The sequence below is a fragment of the Megalobrama amblycephala genome, linkage group LG9, assembly GCF_018812025.1.
Source record: "Megalobrama amblycephala isolate DHTTF-2021 linkage group LG9, ASM1881202v1, whole genome shotgun sequence".
NCBI lineage: Eukaryota > Metazoa > Chordata > Actinopteri > Cypriniformes > Xenocyprididae > Megalobrama > Megalobrama amblycephala.
The window spans coordinates 26,089,941-26,111,469 of record NC_063052.1 but is presented as its reverse complement, the minus strand read 5'-3'; the positions used below and the strand labels follow the sequence as shown (position 1 = coordinate 26,111,469).

At 36.7% G+C, this 21,529-nt stretch overlaps 1 protein-coding gene across 2 annotated transcripts in view; it reads left to right on the top strand.

The window, feature by feature from the left end:
- Window positions 1–20,467, top strand: part of nudcd1 (NudC domain containing 1) — a 37,894-nt gene extending 17,427 nt beyond the window's left edge. For both annotated transcript variants that reach the window (XM_048202416.1, XM_048202415.1), the window contains exons 6-10: window positions 1,379–1,586; window positions 8,627–8,771; window positions 10,218–10,343; window positions 19,575–19,734; window positions 19,902–20,467. In XM_048202416.1, coding sequence (XP_048058373.1) covers window positions 1,379–1,586; window positions 8,627–8,771; window positions 10,218–10,343; window positions 19,575–19,734; window positions 19,902–20,188 — 926 coding nt within the window. In that variant the 3' untranslated portion in view covers window positions 20,189–20,467. The remainder of the gene's footprint in view (window positions 1–1,378; window positions 1,587–8,626; window positions 8,772–10,217; window positions 10,344–19,574; window positions 19,735–19,901) is intronic.
- Window positions 20,468–21,529: the final 1,062 nt, after the last annotated feature.

Here is a 21,529-nt window from a genome sequence, read left to right as displayed (position 1 = left end):
AATGTCAGCAAACGTAAAATTCTGCAAGATTTTACTAGACTTTAGTGAAGTCAGCAGTTTGCTTGATAGTAAATAAGAGTCTAATCCTAAAGTATCTATTTTCTTTAAATACCGCTGCTTCTCGTCTGTGGTGAGGAGTGCTATTTTAGTGTGTGACATCTTTCCGATCACCAAGGAGACGCTATGCGGCCGTAGCAAAAAAAGTCACGTGCCTGAAACACATGAATAGTAGAAAAACTTGCTGGAAGTAGGACTTCAGATCCACTGAAGTTTTATTTCAATCCATAAACAGAAGAAACTACCAGAATTAAACAGCTTAAGCAAGGCTAATACTGGACAAAGAGCAAACTAAAACTGAGGGCTTATATACTTGGAAAACAAAAGAAGCAAATTAACAAGACACACCTGAACAGAATACTCAAATCAATCAGAAACCATGGTGACAAACAAGCAGGGGACAGAGGGTGACAGAACTAATTAACCAAGAAGATTAACAAAGAAACTCAGACATGAATGATTAAACTCAAAACATGACTGCCATAATAACCAAACAGATCTAATCAACCTTTCAGTTTGTGTGCACAGGTGTGTTTGACTCCTGTAGCTTCTGCTTATAGCTATAACTCTGGGAAAGCATGTAATTGTCTAGAACCGATTTGGTTGTCCAGTCTGTCTAATTACTAATTTGTCAATTAGCTCATACTTTTATCTGAAGTGACCTTTGGTACACAATTACTACAGTCCTCTCGGGAGCAACCTGAGGTCCATGATGGGGGTTTGAGCTTTAACTATTAGGCTTCACCACCTCATTTGACCTACTCTTACAGAATCCAAATCTGATCCAAAGATGACTTCTTATGTTCTTTATTATTTATTTAAGATTGTGTTCCTATACAGTCATTACACCATAAGAACTCAACAGCATGTAGAAAAGGCTTAATTTTCTCAACAAATTAATTTCAGTAAGGGCACATGTACTGTATTTCTGATTTCCATTGCTAAATAAAGGCACACATTTACACCGGTTTTCATACATATACAGGTTTAATTTGTCACCTTTTGCTGTAGTGTCTCAGTGACCTAGAAGCCACAGAACTCATCATACTTTGTGTTACTCACATAGGTTGAATGATGTTATGGAAGGAATAGACAATGGAATTGAACAGACAAGGCTGCATAACGAAATACAGCTTAGTCTCATTATTTTATCACTCAGAGTTGTTTTCAAGATATACTTTGCCTGTAGTGTTTCTTACCTATTTCAGCAAAAAAATTATTATGTGAAGGTCTACCAGATATCGGTGTAATTTAATTATGCATTCATCCGTAAACATCTGCTTCGTATCAGGTGTCACTTCTTCTATTGTTTCTATCACAGATCCCATCTATTTCTGGCAGCAAACGGAAGAGGATGTGACCGTTTGTGTGCGTTTACCTGAAGGCACCACCAAAGATGACATCCGATTCAAGCTCACCGTTGATTGTCTACGTGTCAGAGTAGGAGATTATGCACCGCTGCTGGACGGGCAACTGTTCGCTCCTGTAGATCCTGAGGCCAGCACTTGGACCATTCAAGATGACAAGAGGTAAAAAGGAAGTTGGAGCAACAAATTGAGTTTACTGATTTATTTTACGCAAAATTGAAAATTCTGTTTTTATTTACTCACCCTTATGTTGTTCCCAACGTTTTTCATGAATCACCCTTTACCAAGCCTGGACAAACATAATATTGTGTGAAAGTCCAAAAAGTAGACGTTATGAATCATGTGCTGAAATCCAAGCCATCTAAATCTAAAGCCATACAAAAATGTTGCATGATGAACAGACAGGAATAACTTTAGACTGAAATAACTCTTAGTCGTAGCTTTCATGTTACATAGCTGACTGAACAGATGAGCTTTTGTCGAAATTGAAAAAATGGCTTAAAGGTGATTGTCTTGGAAGTATCAGAAAGCAAAAAAAAATCTAATGTTTTAAGAACACTTAATATAAGTTACAGTGTGAGAAATTTTTGCCACAAATTTTGAATTAGTTCCCACGATTTATTCATTTGTGACCATGTTTTATTAATTAGTTGCCTTGTTTTAGTTATATTGTGGTTAATTAGTTAATATCACGTTAATTAGTTTGTTCCCTTGTTTTAATTAAACCGTCGGCAAATTTTATTAATTTGTTCCCTTGTTTTAGTTAAAGGGTTAGTTCACCCAAAAATAAAAATAATGTAATTTATTACTCACCCTCATGCCTTTCCACACCCGTAAGACGTTCGTTAATCTTTGGAACACAAATTAAGAAATTTTTGATTAAATCCGATGGCTCAGTGAGGCCTGCATAGCCAGCAATGGCATTTCCTCTCTCAAGATCCATTAAAGGCAGGGTAGGTAAAAAATGTATAAAAAACTTTTTTTTCAAAATTTGTTTAAACTTTATTTATATATCAATACATATTTAAAATGTAAGTACTCTGAAAAAGAAAGTATAAAAATCGAGTGTCTGTAGACCTCTCACGACAGCTCATTATTTCCATTCACTCCACCCCCTCCCTTCTGGGCTCCTTCCAAAGCCACGCCCCCAAAACGCATGAACGTGCGACTCCGACCACTGAGCTGGAAGACGCATTATTTACCTGAGACGAGCAGAGAGGAAGGAGCACAGTGCATGTAGTGACATCATGTCAGAATCACATGTAATAAAAATAACTTTATAATTATGAAGATAAACATAATTTAATTCGCTAACGAGTTAGTTATCTATAAGGCAAAGCTAAAAACAGGTTGCATGATACACGTTTTTCCATTACCATCATTTACACTGTGATGAAGATGAATTTCATGTAAGATTCATAACATATACGTTGTTCTACAGATAAACAGAGTAACATACACTCAAATATCAACTCACAACTGCATTGCAGACACAAAATAATAACACACACATACAACAAAGTGTGTACGACACACACAGATACAAGATAAAGACATCAGTAAACATAGGTAGAGAATATAAAAACAAAACAAAGGCGAAAAAAACGTGCAGGTAAACTTACAGGTGAACATGGTAAAAGAGTTAGACAGAGGGTAAATATAGTTCTAAGAAAAGTTCCTAGATGCGGAGTAACGTTAGGCCTACTATCTGTTAAACATGTATTTAGTTATCTAAAGCAAAATTATGCACAATTCAACACTATAGCTATCATCTTGTGCTAGGCCTATAGTTTATTTATCGTCTCTACTACGGCTCGCTAAGTAATGTTATGTTAGCTATATTACGCAGCTACGTGTGCTAATGACACATGCTTCATGAAAAAATAAACAAAAAAATATGTATGATCAAAATACAAAAAGAAAGATTTACCTGTCCAGCAGAAATAAAGCCATCAAGGAGTCACTTTTCAGCCCCTTGAGTTCCCTCAGTTCTCGCCATCGCTGGAGAGCCACGCCGATATTAACTCGCGTTTTATTTCTTTGTTTATCCAAAGACTTTTTGTTCATTGCCTTTTCTTGTACTGTTACTGTCTTCCTTTTTTGCCTGGTTTGCCTTCACTAACTGCATAGGCCGGTACTGTGAATTTTGCTTGCTGTTTCTCTGCCATTGTTTTGTTATTCCTAGGATCCATGCCTCTTGAATTCCCCAAATCAAACGTGCGCGCGCAAGTGGGCAGGTCATGTGTGGCAAAAGGGTGGTTGCCATGGTTGCGAGAGAGTGACAGCCGCCTAAGCCAATCCTATGTTTCGTCCCGGATGGAAATAATGAGCTGTGTTTAATACAGATTAAACGGTCTAGAGTCACTCGATTTTTATACTCTTTTTATCAGAGTTCTTACATTTTAATTATGCATGTATATATATATATATATATATAGAAAGTTTAAACAAATTTGGAACAAAATTTCTTACCTACCCTGCCTTTAATGTACTAAAAACATATTTAAACAGAGGTGTAAAAAGTACTCAAAAATGTTACTCAAGTGAAAGTACAAGTACTGAGTGAACATTTTACTCAATTAAAAGTAAAAGTATCTGGCCAGAATCATACTTGAGGAAAAGTAAAAAAGTACTACATTAAAATTTTACTTGAGTATTAAAAAAGTTAAAGTAACCGCAAGAATGAAAACTAGAGATTCTTGTTTAAGCTTTTAATCTCTAAAAACATGAAGTGAATGAACTACATACAAAGTTTTATCCTCCTTTAGAACGGTTTGTGTTTAATTGTATTTAATTATCAAACTATAAGACTACTACCTAAAGCCAGTATGCAATATGCTACTCAAAGTTGCAAAACCTCGGATTTAACTTAAGCAGAAGCTGATTTTCAAAATTGTGAGTGTCAAGCCTAGCTCTTTTGGGGCTAAAAATCAATCCTGCAGTGCCTGAAACACTGGTGTCTGAAACACAGGCCAGATATCCATCCAACTCTTTGCTGGCTTCATGTGTTGTCTGTTTCAAAGAATAGAAAAAATCTTCATCATCAGATGAACTGTTGGCCACGGGTGCTCTTGATTCTGTGGCTGATTTTTGACTTCCTCCATTTTCTTCCACTGACTGTTATAATTTCCAGGTCAACAAAGAGTATACAGTGGGTATGGAAAGTATTCAGACCACCCTAATTTTTTCACTCTTTGTTATATTGCAGCCATTTGCTAAAATCATTTAAGTTCATTTTTTTCCCTCATTAATGTACACACAGCACCCCATATTGACAGAAAAACACAGAATTGTTGACATTTTTGCAGATTTATTAAAAAAGAAAAACTAAAATATCACATGGTCCTAAGTATTCAGACCCTTTGCTGTGACACTCATATATTTAACTCAGGTGCTGTCCATTTCTTCTGATCATCCTTGAGATGGTTCTACACCTTCATTTGAGTCCAGCTGTGTTTGATTATACTGATTCGGACTTGATTAGGAAAGCCACACACCTGTCTATATAAGACCTTATAGCTCACAGTGCATGTCAGAGCAAATGAGAATCATGAGGTCAAAGGAACTGCCTGAAGAGCTCAGAGACAGAATTGTGGCAAGGCACAGATCTGGCTAAGGTTACCAAAACATTTCTGCTGCACTTAAGGTTCCTAAGAGCACAGTGGCCTCCATAATCCTTAAATGGAAGATGTTTGGGACGACCAGAACCCTTCCTAGAGCTGGCCCTCCGGCCAAATTGAGCTATCGGGGGAGACGAAGCCTTGGTGAGAGAGGTAAAGAAGAACCCAAAGATCACTGTGGCTGAGCTCCAGAGATGCAGTCGGGAGATGGGAGAAAGTTGTAGAAAGTCAACCATCACTGCAGCCCTCCACCAGTCGGGGCTTTATGGCAGAGTGGCCCGACGGAAGCCTCTCCTCAGTGCAAGACACATGAAAGCCCACATGGAGTTTGCTAAGATGGTGAGAAATAAGATTCTCTGGTCTGATGAGACCAAGATAGAACTTTTTGGCCTTAATTCTAAGCAGTATGTGTGGAGAAAACCAGGCACTGCTCATCACCTGTCCAATACAGTCCCAACAGTGAAGCATGGTGGTGGCAGCATCATGCTGTGGGGGTGTTTTTCAGCAGGATGACTGGTTGCAATCGAGGGAAAGATGAATGCAGCCAAGTACAGGGATATCCTGTGATGAAAACCTTCTCCAGAGTGCTCAGGACCTCAGACTGGGCCAAAGGTTTACCTTCCAACAAGACAATGACCCTAAGCACACAGCTAAAATAACGAAGGAGTGGCTTCACAACAACTCCGTGACTGTTCTTGAATGGCCCAGCCAGAGCCCTGACTTAAACCCAATTGAGCATCTCTGGAGAGACCTAAAAATGGCTGTCCACCAACGTTTACCATCCAACCTGACAGATCTGCAAGGAGGAATGGCAGAGGATCCCCAAATCCAGGTGTGAAAAACTTGTTGCATCTTTCCCAAAAAGACTCATGGCTGTATTAGATCAAAAGGGTGCTTCTACTAAATACTGAGCAAAGGGTCTGAATACTTAGGACCATGTGATATTTCAGTTTTTCTTTTTTAATAAATCTGCAAAAATGTCAACAATTCTGTGTTTTTCTGTCAATATGGGGTGCTTGTGTGTACATTAATGAGGAAAAAAAATGAACTTAAATGATTTTAGCAAATGGATGCAATATAACAAAGAGTGAAAAATTTAAGGGGGTCTGAATACTTTCCATACCTACTGTAGAACCCAAGAGGCGACACTCTGATACTTTTTAGGCAACAGTCATTAGATGGCGCTCCGGTAGCGCGGCCGCCATTATGGGGTGAAAATACTAACTGGAGCATTGAATCCTTCACATCTTACGCACCCAAAATCGGCGAATTTCACTGCCAAATCAGAAGCGCAATAGAACAGTTTTTTTATATTAAAGGTGCCCTAGAATGGCTTTTTAAAAGATGTAATATAAGTCTAAGGTGTTCCCTGAATGTGTCTGTAAAGTTTCAGCTCAAAATACCCCATAGATTTTTTTCAATAAATTTTTTTAACTGCCTATTTTGGGGCATCATTAACTATGCACCGATATATAGGTTGCGGCCCCTTTAATTCTCGTGCTCTCCACCCACGAAGCTCGCGCTTGCCTTGAACAGCATAAACACAGTTCACACAGCTAATATAACCCTCAAAATGGATCTTCAAGTTCGTCAAGCAGCATGTCTAATCGCGTAAGTACAGTGGTTAACACTTTACTTGAAGAGGTGTGCATAATGTTCATAATCTTGACATGACACGTGTCATGAATATGAAGGTGGTTTTATGCATGTTTATGACAACTGTCATTAAATGTCATTCACTCAATTATGTAATTTTTAATGCAAAGATGACATTGTTTGAGATGTCTTTGTTACGACAACTTGACATAAACCAACACATCATAACCTGTCAGTGTCTTTGTCATGACAACTTGACATTAGCAAAACTTCATAACCTGTCATAAACATGACATAGCAGATTAATTATCAAACTTAAAAAAAACTAATTAGCTTTATGGGTTAACATTACATTACATTATTTTGGTAACATTTCAGTATAGGGAACACATATATAAACGATTAACTATGACTTTTCCCTCAATAAACTCTTAATTTACTGCTTATTATAGTTAATTGTTAGGTTTAGGTATTGGGTAGGATTAAGAATGTAGTGGAAAAAGGCTCTGACTCCCATTATTTGACTGACAGACGGCAACGGTTGGAGTTAAAAATCATCATTTGTGTTCTACTGAAGAATAAAAGTAACCTATATCTTGGATGCGCTGAGGGTAAGCAGATAAACATAAAATTTTAATTTTTGGGTTAACTATCCCTTTAAATCAAAACCACGCTGTATTGATTTGTTACAAATTAGTTAAAAAAGTAGTGGAAACGAATTCTTAATTTGTCCCTGCAATTCATAATGTAAAAAATACATTGCTATAAATGAAAACCTTAAAAAAACTAAAAACCACATTCTTTTGTGATGGAGACTAGTTGACAGGGCAAATAAAACTGAACTACTGACCCGGCTGGATAATTTTCTTAATGTCATGTGGACTACTTTTATGTCCTTATTTGAAGCTGGACAGTACTTGGTCACTATATGGAGAAGAGCAGCCTGGACATTCTGCTAAACATCTTCCTTTGTCTTCCACTGAAGAAAGAAAATGTTCGGAATGAAATGAGGGTTAATAAATGATGGCAGAATTTTCTTTGAATAACAGTTTTCTCATGTGGCCAAAAACATTACTAATACTTATGAAGTTCTACATTATGTCTTGATAAAGGCTAAATATATTGTGGATATGCACAAGAGGATTTTGGCAAATGTTGAGCTGAAGCAACGCATATGGAGAACAACCGCCCACATTGTTTTATGTTTATGAGAGGTGTGAGTTGTCACTGTGCCTCTGTACACATTCATCACATGCATCAAGATTCGAAAGGTTTTACGAACTAGTCATTTCTCAAAAACATGATTAGAGCGTTAGTTGTTCATCTGATTTGAATTTCTACATCCGTCCCTTCATCCGCTGTCCCTTCCTCTTTCTAATAAACATAATCTCACGTCTCGCTCACTCACCACCTCCTCCGGAGATGCAAACAGCCCCTCCCTCCGCATTGTTCTCTGTCCTCTCGTCTATGTTTCTAAATCCTTGATTTTAATAAGAGGCCCCTGATGGCCCCTCTTGTGCTCTTGAGTGTGTGAGTCGGACTCCGTCTGGGGTTTGTTTTGAGTGTTTATACATGTTTTCTCTGTCTGTTGTTTTTACAGTCAATGTAACAGTCATTTGCATTTGAATGAGAACCCAAAGCGGCCTTTGTTTATGAGGCATATACAATATAATGGAATATATGAAAGGAATTGTTTTTAACAGATGCAATTGAATAGATTGGAAATATTCCATTCTTAATAGTACTTGTACACAGAGTTCAAAGGGAAAAACAGAATGAATTTTGATTAAGTCCTTTATGAATGGCAGAACTATCAACACCGTGTGTTTTTATTCAGTCATCTGTGTAATAGGAAATCATTTAAACTTCATCCAGCAGTAATGAAGATGAAGTTTCATTTTGCTCCTTTATTTTTTTTCTTGATGCCCTATGAAAAGATGTTCAATCATGTTTATCAGGAATCATTTGGAGTTTTTGTGTGTACAGTTTGGAGATCAGTCTACAGAAGCGAAGTGACGGCCCGCTCTGGTCTGAGGTGGTTCTGGGGGACCGGAGAGGAGAGTATCTAATGAATGATGAACAAAAATCGCAGCTCCAACAGAAACTCTCATATCTCACTGCTGAGGACCTGGTCAGTTTCTTTCACTAACTTTTAAAAACTTTATTGGGGCAAAATTGCTCAGTTTGGTGGGAATGACGCCACAGCTGTGGGACCATGGATGTTCATTTTTGGAAGATTTATATAAATAATTTTCACACAATAAATATTAAAATAATTTGTTTATTTCACCTCCTGTTTAGATTTATCATATCTATAAATGTTTAATAATATTGTGCAAATATTCATAGTTTATGCTGGATTTTCTTCGTTTAAAGAGGACATGACATGGATTTATTATTTTTATATGTTCCTTGAGGTTCACTTATAGGGCCCTATTTTAACGATCTAAATGCAAAGTGTAAAGCGCACGGCGCAGGTGCACTCAGGGCGTGTCCAAATCCACTTTTGCTATTTTAACGACGGAAAAACGGTCCGTGCGCCGGGCCGCATTTTTGAAATGGGTTGTCCCTATTCTCTTAATGAGTAATGGGCGTAACGTTCAATAAACCAATCAGAGTGTCATCTCCCGTTCCCTTTAAGAGCGAGATGCGCTCGCGCCATGGCGGATTGCTATTTACGTGGTGGAATTTGTTGGCGGAAAAGCTGAACGCTTTTCAAGCGAAGAAACCGATCTGCTCGTGCGCAAAGTTAAAGCATGTTTGTGTGATGCGCATCCCTGTGTGTAATAAGCAAAGTCAACGTGCACTGTGGACGCGCACAGAGGCGCAGTTTCTACCAACGCGCTCTAACAAAAAAATATTGCGCCATTGACTTTAGACTTTAGACCAGGTTTGAGTTGGTCTATGGCGCAGTCTATTTTCAGTTCCTTAAAATAGCAATGCGCCTGAACACACCTCTTTTTTAGACCAGCACACCCATGGGTGCACTAACTGGCGCAAATGCATTTACTAATTTAAGGACGTGGCGCTGAACGGGAAAACGCGAACGGCGCCGGACGCAAACTAGCAAACACACTTGCGCTGCGCCTTGCGTTGCATTGTGCCGGGTGTATTATAGGGCCCATAATGTTAATAAAGGTTTTTTTTTTTTTTTTCAGTCTTAATTCTGATCCTCTGTCTGAAATGAACATTTTTTTAAGGGGCGGCTCCTTTAAGGCTTGTCAGTAAACAGCAGTGTTATGATTCGCTAATGGATACAGCATAAACAAAGCGAACGTTCTTTCACTCTTCCATTTGATGAGCCTGTTGTCAACAGACTCAAGTGCGTGGAGTAATTGAACGCATATCTGTATCCAGTGTAGATGGCGTCAATGATTATAATACGTTCTATTTATTGGTACAAAGACCTCTTATATGTCAAACGATCAAGGCAAATATGATTTCCCATATCATGACCCCTTTAGGATTTAATGACAATAAAATTTCTGCATAAGATATTTGAAAAGTAGCAAAAATAAATCATATAGGCATTGGAAAAAGTTTCCAAAATGTTAGTATTTGTTTCTGATTTCACTAGAATCCAAACCCAGAGAAGGACAAGCCCCCTTGCAATGCCCAGGAACTGGAAGACTGTGACATGTTTCCGGAGGACAGCTCTACACTGATGCGCTTTGATGGTGCCACTCTGAAGCCCACCCATGTGGTAAGGCCATAGAAATTCAATAGAGTGCAACAGTCTGGTTCTAGACGTAAAACTTCCATTCATTTTCTCCATAGGTGAAATTTGTAGGTGATTTTTAATGATAACTTACACACTTTTAAAGACAGACCTACTGTGGGTTCAGAGGTTGAGTTCAACTTATTTTTAAAATAATCATGTTTAACAGGTGAATTGTGTGGTGGAAAAACTACATTACCCATGATGCTGTACAGAAAATTCCACTAATCAGAGTCGTGACAAGCAAAACACAGCTTGCTCACTCCCATAAAGCAATGCAAATGACCTAATCGAGTCACTTAAATATTTGTATATATGTTTTATTTTTTTCCATTGTTTTTTTTTAATTATTTGTTTGCAGTGCTTCATGGGATTGGAGTTCTTTTGCTCAATAAAGCCTTTAAAGGGTTAGTTCACCCAAACATGAAAATAATGTCATTAATTACTCACCCTCATGCCGTTCCACACCCGTAAGACCTTCGATAATATTCGGAATGCAAATTAAGATATTTTTGTCGAAATCCGAAGGCTCCGTGAGGCCAGCATAGGGAGCAATGACACTTCCTCTCTCAAGATCCATTAATGTACTAAAAACATATTTAAGTCAGTTCATGCGAGTACAGTATTTCAATATTAATATTATAAAGCGACGAGAATATTTTTGGTCAAAAAAACAAAATAACGACTTATTTAGTGATGGCCGATTTCAAGAAAATTGATTTTAGAAAATTGTGGCAGTAAAAAAACAATTAATCTGGTGTGATCTTAAAGATTTCATTGCTTTCATATCAATGTTTAAATTGCTACTGACCTAACGGAGCTGTTATTTTGTTTAAGTTCCCATAAGAGGCTCATGATCTGTGCTGTCATGTTGAGATGAAATAAGCTGTGCTTTACGAGTGTGCGTACAAAAGCGCATTATTGATTTTCCTCTCCTGGCATCTTGTGCTGCAAGAAACATTTCTGCACTTGATGGTTTGGCACAATCTAGCGCTAACTGTCTCTTTGACATGTAATCAAGGGATCAGTCATTCAAAAGTGAAGTGGCTGAAAGCAAAGTCAGTAATATTATGACGGCTTGTAGATTTCAATAGGTCTTTCATGCCAGAAATCTCATTTAATCACAAGAAATAATTTTCCCTTCTAAACTCCACACATAATATTTTTATTCTAGGTACAGCTGTAATAATCAAGTTAAGTCACTCTAGTTGTTTAGTATATGATTAAGACAGAATGAAAGCCTAATTACACCTGATTATGAATAGTTAGTAAATGATAGCTTTTGAAACACAGGAGTTCTTTAGTCTTTATTACATAAAATAACAGTATAAGAATTTACAGCATAAATTATTTTGAGAAACATGGATGCTGGATCCAAAATTAACTGTATTTTGCATAATTTAAATGAACATACATGGATTTAAATACATTAATTATATACATTTGATTGATTAATCACAAATCAATGGCACATCATCAAGTTTGGCTGAGAACCCCCCCCCCCTCCAAAAAAAAAGTCATTATTGTGTTAAATGAGAAAAGCATCAAATAGACATTACAAAAAGTAGCTTTAGATAGAAATATTGTATTTAATTCAACATAGAAATTATTACGCAATATTTTATGCTACAATTACCTTTTTTTTTCAGAAGCTGCGTCTAAATTGGTTTTAAAATCTATTTACAGACCGTTTATTGCAGCCATTAAAATGGGCATTAAAGGGATAGTTCGTCCAAAAATCAAAATTCTGTCTTCATTTACTCTCTTTCATAGTTTCAAACCTGTACGACATCTTCTGTGGGGAAAAAAAAATACTTCTGTTTTTTCATGCAATGGAAGTCAATGGTAATGAAAACAGTTACATGGTTATCAACATTCTTCAAAATATCTTATGTTCTGCAAAAGAAAAAAAGTCATACAGGGTTGGGAAGAAAAAAAAAAGAAAAGAAAACAGGGTAGCAGGGCAATTCAGTCTACCATGCCATTGGGAATTCTCCTGGGAATGCTCCTGATGGCTAGTCCAGCCCTGCTTTGTTATATGTGCATCTCCTGTATTCCATTTAAAGTAGGTTTAACATTTCTGGTGAATATTAATCTTAGACCAATAAATAGTTGCAAATCCACTTGATTAGTTAGTTCACTTTGAAATGAAAATTAGCCCAATCTTTACTCACCCTCAAGCCATCCTAGGTGTATATGACTTTCTTCTTCCTGATGAACATATTCGCAGAAATATTAATAAATGTCCTGACGCATCCGAGCTTTATAATGGTAGGGATCAATGAGTATGAGCTGAAGAAAGTGCTTCCATCCACATCCATCCATCATAAATATGTGCTCCACATGGCTCCGGGGGGTTAATAAATGCCTTCTGAAGCGAAGCGATGCATTTGTGTAAATAAATATCCATACTTAAACAAGTTATGAAGTAAAATATGTAGCTTCTGCATGAGCCGCCTTCTGTATTGAAGTTATGAAGAAAGTGTAAACTGGCGTCACATCAGTTACACTTTTTCCGTAAGTTGAATAGGGAGGCGTAGGACATAGCGTAAGCTTTGTGAACTGCAAGAGTTTTACACTCTCTGCGTACGTTGAATACGGAAGGTGGCTGGTGCGGAAGCTCTATTTGACTTCATAACTTGTTAAATATGGATATTTTTTTTTACACAAACGCATCACTTAGATTCAGAAGGCCTTTATTAACCCTTTGAGCGGTACGGTCCCACATATGGGATTTTTATTTCTGTGCCCCTGGGCGTACGGTCCCACATATGGGATTTCGAACGTTCAGCGACGTCACATAACTGCCAGATTCAAACTGTGTTTTCGCGCTCTGGCTGCGAGACGGACGCGCGCAGCTCTTGTCATATATCACAACTATGCAGTGATTTCAGCCACATAACATTTCTTTTAAGGTTTCAATATGCATAAGCACTATTAAAACAATATATTTAGAGTTTATAAAATACACACTGATGTCAGACATCAGTGGAAGGAGCAATAACAATCCATTCAAATACAATTTTCCAACATTTATTCATATCAGACACACATAAGTAACTACAAAGTTTACTCTATTATTCTTCCAGTTCACCAGCCACTTACTTGCATATATTTCGGGAGAAACTGATGAATTCACCTGCTGTAAATCCGACTGATAGGACTCTGTGAACTGCAGCGCAAACTAAGATGGCGGCGCCCATCTCGCATTATAGATCAAGATAAAGATAATTTATAAAGGTTTTTAAACGACAAAACGCACTCACTTACACATATTTGAGGATCGGAATATCAGATAGTTGATGACATGGTAAGCAAGTTTGTGAATATTTTAAATAAACAAGGAAAAACAAAATAATAGCGATCCATCTGTCATACAGTGTTATTGTGGCTGCGTTCAGTGCTCGTGACACGCATGACGCGTCGCTATGGAAACATTAAAGGCAAACGTTCTAAAATAACGGTCGCCTTAAAAAAACTCACTCTGGGGGGACAGTTAGAATATTTTAAACTCACGCTCAAAATGGGTTAACCCCCCGGAGCCGTGTGGAGCACATATTTATGATGGATGGATGTGGATGGAAGCACTTTCTTCAGCTCATACTCATTGATTCCTGTCACTGCAATTATAAAGCTCGGATGCATCAGGATCTTTATTAATATTTCTGCGATTGTGTTCATCAGAAAGAAGAAAGTCATATACACCTAGGATGGCTTGAAGGTGAGTAAAGCTTGGGCTAATTTTCATTTCAAAGTCAACTAATCCTTTATAATACACAGGGCAACTGATTGTTAGGCATTTACGTATATTAATTTGGCAGACACTTTTATCCAAAGCATTTTACTCAACTATTATTATTATTATTATTATAATAATTATGAATTAATTATAAAATATAAGTGTTATTAATATAATAATAATAATCATTATAATCATTGTCTCCTGCCTTTGTATTTTAACTCAACTTAGGTCTTCTTATCCTACATTTCACTTTTGTCTGTACATTTTGTAAAGGCTTTCAAAATGTTTTTTTCTTTTGCCATAGAATAAAATTCCCTGTAGACCCCCCTCCTCCCGTTTCCTCTCTTCCTCTCACTTCTAAATCACTTACATTGATGCAGCGAAACACACTGACCTTTTCTGAGTGCACTCGCTCTCAGATTGCAAAGCTCCAGGTTCTGAGGAGAGCCGCTCCCATGTCGACCTCTTCAGAGATTTCAGATTGTATGTTTGTGTCCCTCAGTGGGTGCTGGAGCAGACCTGAAAGAACTTGTATTTCTTTTTGTGTTCCTGAAGAGTGACACCTCTCTCCTTTGAGACAAACACTCATCTTTCAACTCAAGCCATGATGGCAACAAGCGAAGGAGAGGGTTTGACATTTACTGTATATCTGAATGATGTGTATCTCAAGAGCTCCTCACCACCATTTGAGATAAGCTTTTCCATTAAACATAGACAGAATAATGCTGGAGATGCAGGGATGGATGGTTATTTTAATATTTGAGATGAGTTAAGATTTGATCTGTAGTAAATTAATGATTAACCCTTCAGCTATCACTTAAAAAATATCATTTTTAAAAAAAACCTGCATGACTTTTTAAATAGTGTTTTTGTTTTTTTTTGTTTGTTTGTTTTACAATTTTCTTTCAATACAATAGGGTCTGTATAATCCGATGTAGTTTTGGACTCCAGAGACTTTCAAAATATCTTCTTTTGTGTTCCACAGATGAAAAAAAAATTGGAATGATAATAATTAAAATTTTGGGGTGAACTATTCCTATTGATTTATTTACTTATTTATTTTTTTAAATCTTATTTTTGAAATTTTAGGGTTTTTTCAGTGATATGTTATTCATTTTCAATGGCTACTCTTCTTTTTTTTTTTTTTTTTTAAACATAAACATTTAAATGGTGGCTGTGATAAAAACGAGATTTATTCAAACATAGGCATACATTAAATATTGAAGAACAGGTTAATACAATGAATATGCAATTTAGTGCATATTTTTATCGAAATGCTCCTAAGTTCATTTTTCTAGCTGCCTAATGAGTTTTTGGACATTGATTGACTTTTCTGAGGCAATTATATCATTACACAACATTGTTTATAAGCTGTTTTATTGACGTCTTTCAGTGGTTGAAACGCTAATTGAGCGATTACTTGGATTTTGGTAAGCTGTACTGTATCTTTCAACATACCTTCTGATGTTCATGCATGTTTATTGATCGAATTTCATAATAAATTGATAGAATTTTAAAGTTGAGACATTGTTTCAGAAGTAACAAAGCACAAAGCTTATTTAGATTTATAAATTAGCTGGCTGACATGGTTTTTTTTGTTTTGTTTTTGTTTTTTTCATGGTGGGGTCAGTGTAAATATTGGCATGCCAAGTAAAAATCTGAACTAGAGGCCAGGAAAAACAAAATCTTTATTGTTGAGCTCTTCACAACCACTGTGTTCATGAATTAAACATGAGACTGTGTGATGTTCTTGTGAAGCAGTTCTGGCACAGCCAGGTGCCCATTTGTGGAGAGCCATAAACATTTCGACCTCTCACCGAGAGACCAAACAGTAGCAAGTGTGACTCTGAACATAATGAAGCAGAGGTTTTAAGGGCCTTTATTTTAAGATGCGTTTCATTATCGGGCTTCCTGCTCTCTTTGAAGGCTGCTGTTGACAGCAGACCCATGTACATCATGGGGTCAGTTACATTTGCACTTATAAATAATACAGGGAAACATTTCAGAATTTCCTCATAATTCCAGTGGCTAGAGTGGTTGGCTTTGTGTGTGACTTTTTATCAAATGAGTGGAGACAGTAGATAACTAGACCATAAGTGACTTTTAAGCTCTCTTTGCAAAAGTTGTTTCTAAAGGTAGGCAGCAACATTATGATTTGAAGAGACTTTTGGTCAAATTCTTGCTGCTTTTTCCTTCCTGAATAAAGCAATTTTAGGATGTTTTGCACATGCTCAATGAAGATACATAAATGCATATTTCCTCGGTTTGCTTGTCTTTGAGATATATTTATATTACGTATATTTCAGTTCTCGGTTGATATATCATATTTCTGTGTTCTCGGATTCAATTTCTTGTTTCATTCCTGTTTCCAGCCTTGCCTAGGTATTCAATTATGCCCTTGTTTGTTTTCCATGGTTATTGATTAAAGGGATAGTTCACCCAAAAATGAAAATTTGATGTTTATCTGCTTACCCCCAGGGCATCCAAGATGTAGGTGTCTTCGTTTCTTCATTAGAACACAAATGATGATTTTTAACTCCAACCGCTGCCGTCTGTCAGTGGTATAATGCAAGTCAGCGGGAACTTGGACTATAAGAGTAAATAAAACACGACAGACAAATCCAAATTAAACCCTGCGGCTCGTGACGGCACATTGATGTCCTAAGACACGAAACGATCGGTTTGTACGAGAAACTGAACAGTATTTATATAATTTTTTTACCTCTAATACACCACTATGTCCAACTGCAATCATCTCTCGATTCGTAAGGTCTGATCGCGCTCTGACAACGGCAGTAATGTCTAGCACTCATTGAAGTAAATGCGCGAGACATCACTGCCGTTGTCAGAGCGCGATCAGACCTCACGAATCGAGTGATGAATGCAGTTGGACATAGTGGTGTATTAGAGGTAAAAAATGATATAAATACTGTTCGGTTTCTCGTACAAACCGATCGTTTCGTGTCTAAGGACATCAATGTGCCGTCACGAGCCGCAGGGTTTAATTTGGATTTGTCTGTCGTGTTTTATTTACTCTTATAGTCCAAGTTCCCGCTGACTTGCATTATACCAAAAAAAAAGTCATTATAAAAGTCTTTATCGTCAGTTTGGATCAATTTAATGGGTCCTTACTGAATATAAGTGTTATTTACTGACTCCAAGCTTTTCAACAATATTATATTATGAAAAATTATTATTTAACGTTTTTATATTAATATATTTGTATTATTTAAATATTTATAAATGATTTATAAATTGTATAAATATAATGTAAAAACTTAAAGTAATAGTTCACCCAAAAATGAAGCCACCCTTCCTCAAGCCATCCTAGGTGTATATGACTTTCTTCTTTCATCCGAACAATCGGAGTTATATTAAATAATATCCTGGCTCTTTCCAGCTTTGTACTGGCATTGAATGAAGAGTACCTGAGATTTTGAAGCTCCAAAAAGCACATTCAGCCATCATAAAAGTAATCCATACAACTCCAGTGGGTTAATAAATGCCTTCAAAAGCAAAGCAATGGGCTTTTGGAAGAAAAATATTCATATTTAAAAGTGGATGTTTGGATATTTTTCTAACAAAAACCCATCGCGAAGCCGCTGGAGTCGTATGGATTAGTTTTATGATGGATGGATTGATGGATGTGCTTTTTGAAGCTTCAAAAACTCAGGCTCTATTCAATGCCATTACAAAGCTGGGAATAACTCTGATTGTGTTGAACTGAAAGAAGAAAGTCATATACACCTAGAATGGCTTGAGGGTACATAAATTATGGGATCATTTTCACTTTGGGGTGAAATATTTCTTTAAACTGAAATTGCTACATTAGTGTCCAAAGTAAAATCAAATCTTCCAAAACTTTGGAAGAAGTAGTGCTACTTTGTGTGGCACACATTTCACAGAATTACTGCTTACTTAGAGGGTTTCAAATCAGTCACATACATATAGTATGATGTTTCAGTTAAGATGCTGTCTTAGAAGGCAGTTTTCTGTGAATGAGGTAGAGCTAAAGGCAGCTTACTTTGGTTTAGAATACCATTTTGAAATATGAGGACATAACACAGGACAGGACATTTCAGCCCTTATCTCTGCATGCCAAAACCAAATAATTAATACTTTTGACATCCAACGATTTCAATCCAACTCATTCCCTTTCTACATTGATAAATATCAACAGTTAAACTAATTCCAGACTAAAACTGTAGGGACAGGTTTCTAGAGGTAATTTAGCAGCATTTTATGTTGCGAATTAAAGTGTTGTCAATTTTAAGAGGCATGTGAAGCTGTCACCACTTGTGAATAGCGGCCGTCACATATTGCTTTGAATTTAATGTGCAGTTAGAATAGTGAGCAGAGCAAGATTAGGTTTCAAAAATGGTATTTTTATGGAGATGTTGGCAGCCAGCATTCACCAAATGGATTTTAGGACAAGTGTAAAAGCAGCGGTACAAAACATCACTTGAGAATTGAAGTCGTAACGCTCATCATTTTCAGTACAACATGAAAACGGTTGTGATTCATATAGAGAGACATTTTATATCATGTCTGTGACGGTAATGGTGGTTGACTTACAGCTGCCACCATCTTCCATTGCTGTTGTTTACTCTTGACAGTTCAATCCTGCTGTCGTTTCAGATGGGCGCCTCATAATTGGATCTTTTTATGAGAATACGTATGGAGATCTTTTTCTTTCTCATTTCATTTTCTGCTAGAGTGATGGCATAATAGACAGTACAATGAAAAATTGACTCAAAAGAATTCAATATCCATTCATATCCATTCTGCTTGCCAGCATCCATCTCTACTGAGAAGATACAATCTTAAAGAGGCAACCGAACAGAGAATTTTTTTTTTTATCAACAAAGTATAGACAGAAAATGCTTTAGACAATGAATTAGATCACTTAAATTAATATAGCCTATAAATAATGCAAAAATTATCTAGACTAACTTAAGAAAGTCTAAATATAAAGAATTAATTGGAACATAACTGAATTTTGTTTATATATATATATATATATATATATATATATATATATATATATATATATATATATATATATATATATATATATATATATACCGTTAAATATATAACCATTTTATATATAACCGTTACATATAACCGTTAAAAAGTTTGTGGTCAATAGGATTTTTAAAAAAAGGTTTGTTCAGCAAGGATGCATTAAATGGATCAAAATGAACTGTAAAGACAAAGACAAATTAAAGCTGTTCTTTTGAACTTTGTGTTCAACAAAGAATCATAAAAAAAAAAAAGTTTCCTCAAAAAGTTAAGCACAAATGTTTACAACATTGCAGCATATTAGAATGATTATTGAAGGATCATGTGACATTGAAGACATTGAAGTAATGATGCCATCACAGGAATAAATTATATTTAATTGTAATTATATTTCAGAATATTAAAGATACACAGATTATTGCGATTTACATGCTTTTCTTGACCTTCAGGTGAGCCTTGGAAGCCACCAGTTCCTTTTCTCTGTGCATATTGACCCCTCTGAGATGCCCGCTTTCTGCTTACGGCACGATGTCGATGCACTGCTCTGGCAGCCCCGTCCAAACCAGGACAACAATATATGGGAGCACATTTCTACTTTTAATGCACTCGGTAAGACCAGTTGTTTGTTAATAATGCAAAACATTACTTTAAAACTCTTAAACTTCCTTCAGATAGTGATTTTACTAGCTGAGGCAACCATTTTTATAATGTCTAATTAGACATTGAGATAAATTCTTCTTATAAATCTTAATCCTTTCATCTTTTCTTGTGTTTAGGTTATGTTCAGGCTTCAAAACGTGATAAAAAGTTTGCGACCTGTGCCCCCAACTTCTCCTACGCAGCTCTTTGTGAGTGCCTGAGACGTGTCTTCATTTACCGTCAGCCTTTGCCGGTCGACACGGTGCTCTTCAACCGGAAACAGGGTCGGCAGGTCGGGCAGGTCGCCAAACAACAGGTAGCCAACCTGGACACCAATGACCCCGTACTTGGATTCAGGGCTACTAATGAGAGACTGTTTGTCCTGACTGCCAACAACCTGTTTGTGCTGAAAGTGAACAATTAAGATTCTCCAGTATTTCTGCTAGATGAATTGACACTTCTGCTCCAGGGTTGGTCGCTGATCGTTTGATTTCATTGGTGTACATTCAACTTATCCAGTACAAGACTGTCATATTTCAGGACTGAGTTGAACTTCTCTGAGTGTTTGTGTGTGTTAGTACTTGTCTTTATATGTAAAATATTATGCTCATATGCTCCTCCAGAGACACAATCTAGAGCATGAATGTTACGTTGCATTCCATTAGAATGTACAGATACATAAAATAAATAAGCATCTGTAGGACCTTGTCTGTTTTCCACTTTCCGTAACATTTTGACCACAATCAGTGTAAAAGTTGAAGCGTATTTACATTTTATCATTGTTTTGTTCTTGCAGACCACGACCTCATCAGAACAAACCTGTGACCCTTTTTGACAAAGCAATTATTTCACCAGACATGAGTCAGCAGTCAAATATCAACATATACTAAATGCCATGAGAATTCATAAAAATTGTACTGATGGGTTTAGCATATTTCAGAAAAAAATATCTATAAGACTTCATCATACATTTAAAATAATCATAAATTATTTTCAATCATTTAAAATATCTTAATTTTAAAAATAATAATTTAGTGAGAGGGCCCTAAGCTCGACTTACTCCAGTGGCTCAAAAGGAGCTCTCTGTAGGCCCAGCAAGACCACAGAGAGATTCCATGAGGGAACAGGGTATCCACTGGGCATTAAAAAGCATTAAAAGTCATTAAATGGATTTTGCGAAAATTAAGGCCTTAAATGGCATTAAAAAGCATTACATTTTATTCCTACAGGCATTCAATTTTTTAGATAGTTTTGAAGAAAAATAATACTACCAGTTTATGTTGGTGGTGGTTGAGGAGATTCCCCCTTCAATATGTAAAGCGCTTTGAGTGCCAAGAAAAGCGCTATATAAATGTAAGGAATTATTATTATTATTATTATTATTATATTGAATATAGCCTTTATAATTAATAACTTTGATTTGCTGTCGCATAAACATGTACATTGGTGTGATACACACACGGAACCAGTTTGGTAATTGCCTTCGGCCGGTGCAAAATTGCCGTAATGCCGTTTTGAACAGCGGCGGGCTGGGACCTGCCGAAGGCTGCATCAGTGTTGCCAACTTAGCGTCTTTTCAGACCCCTTTTGCGACTTTCTTCCAAGAAAACCGTTGTGACGAATACACTTGTTAACCTGATCTAGCGCGAGATTTTGCTTGCTTTCACCTCTCTCTGCGTCTGCAATTCAGTGAGTGGCTGAGAGGAGCAGCGCATGTGCGGTCTGTCAGAGAACAAATAAAATAGATGTCTTTATCTTATATGTT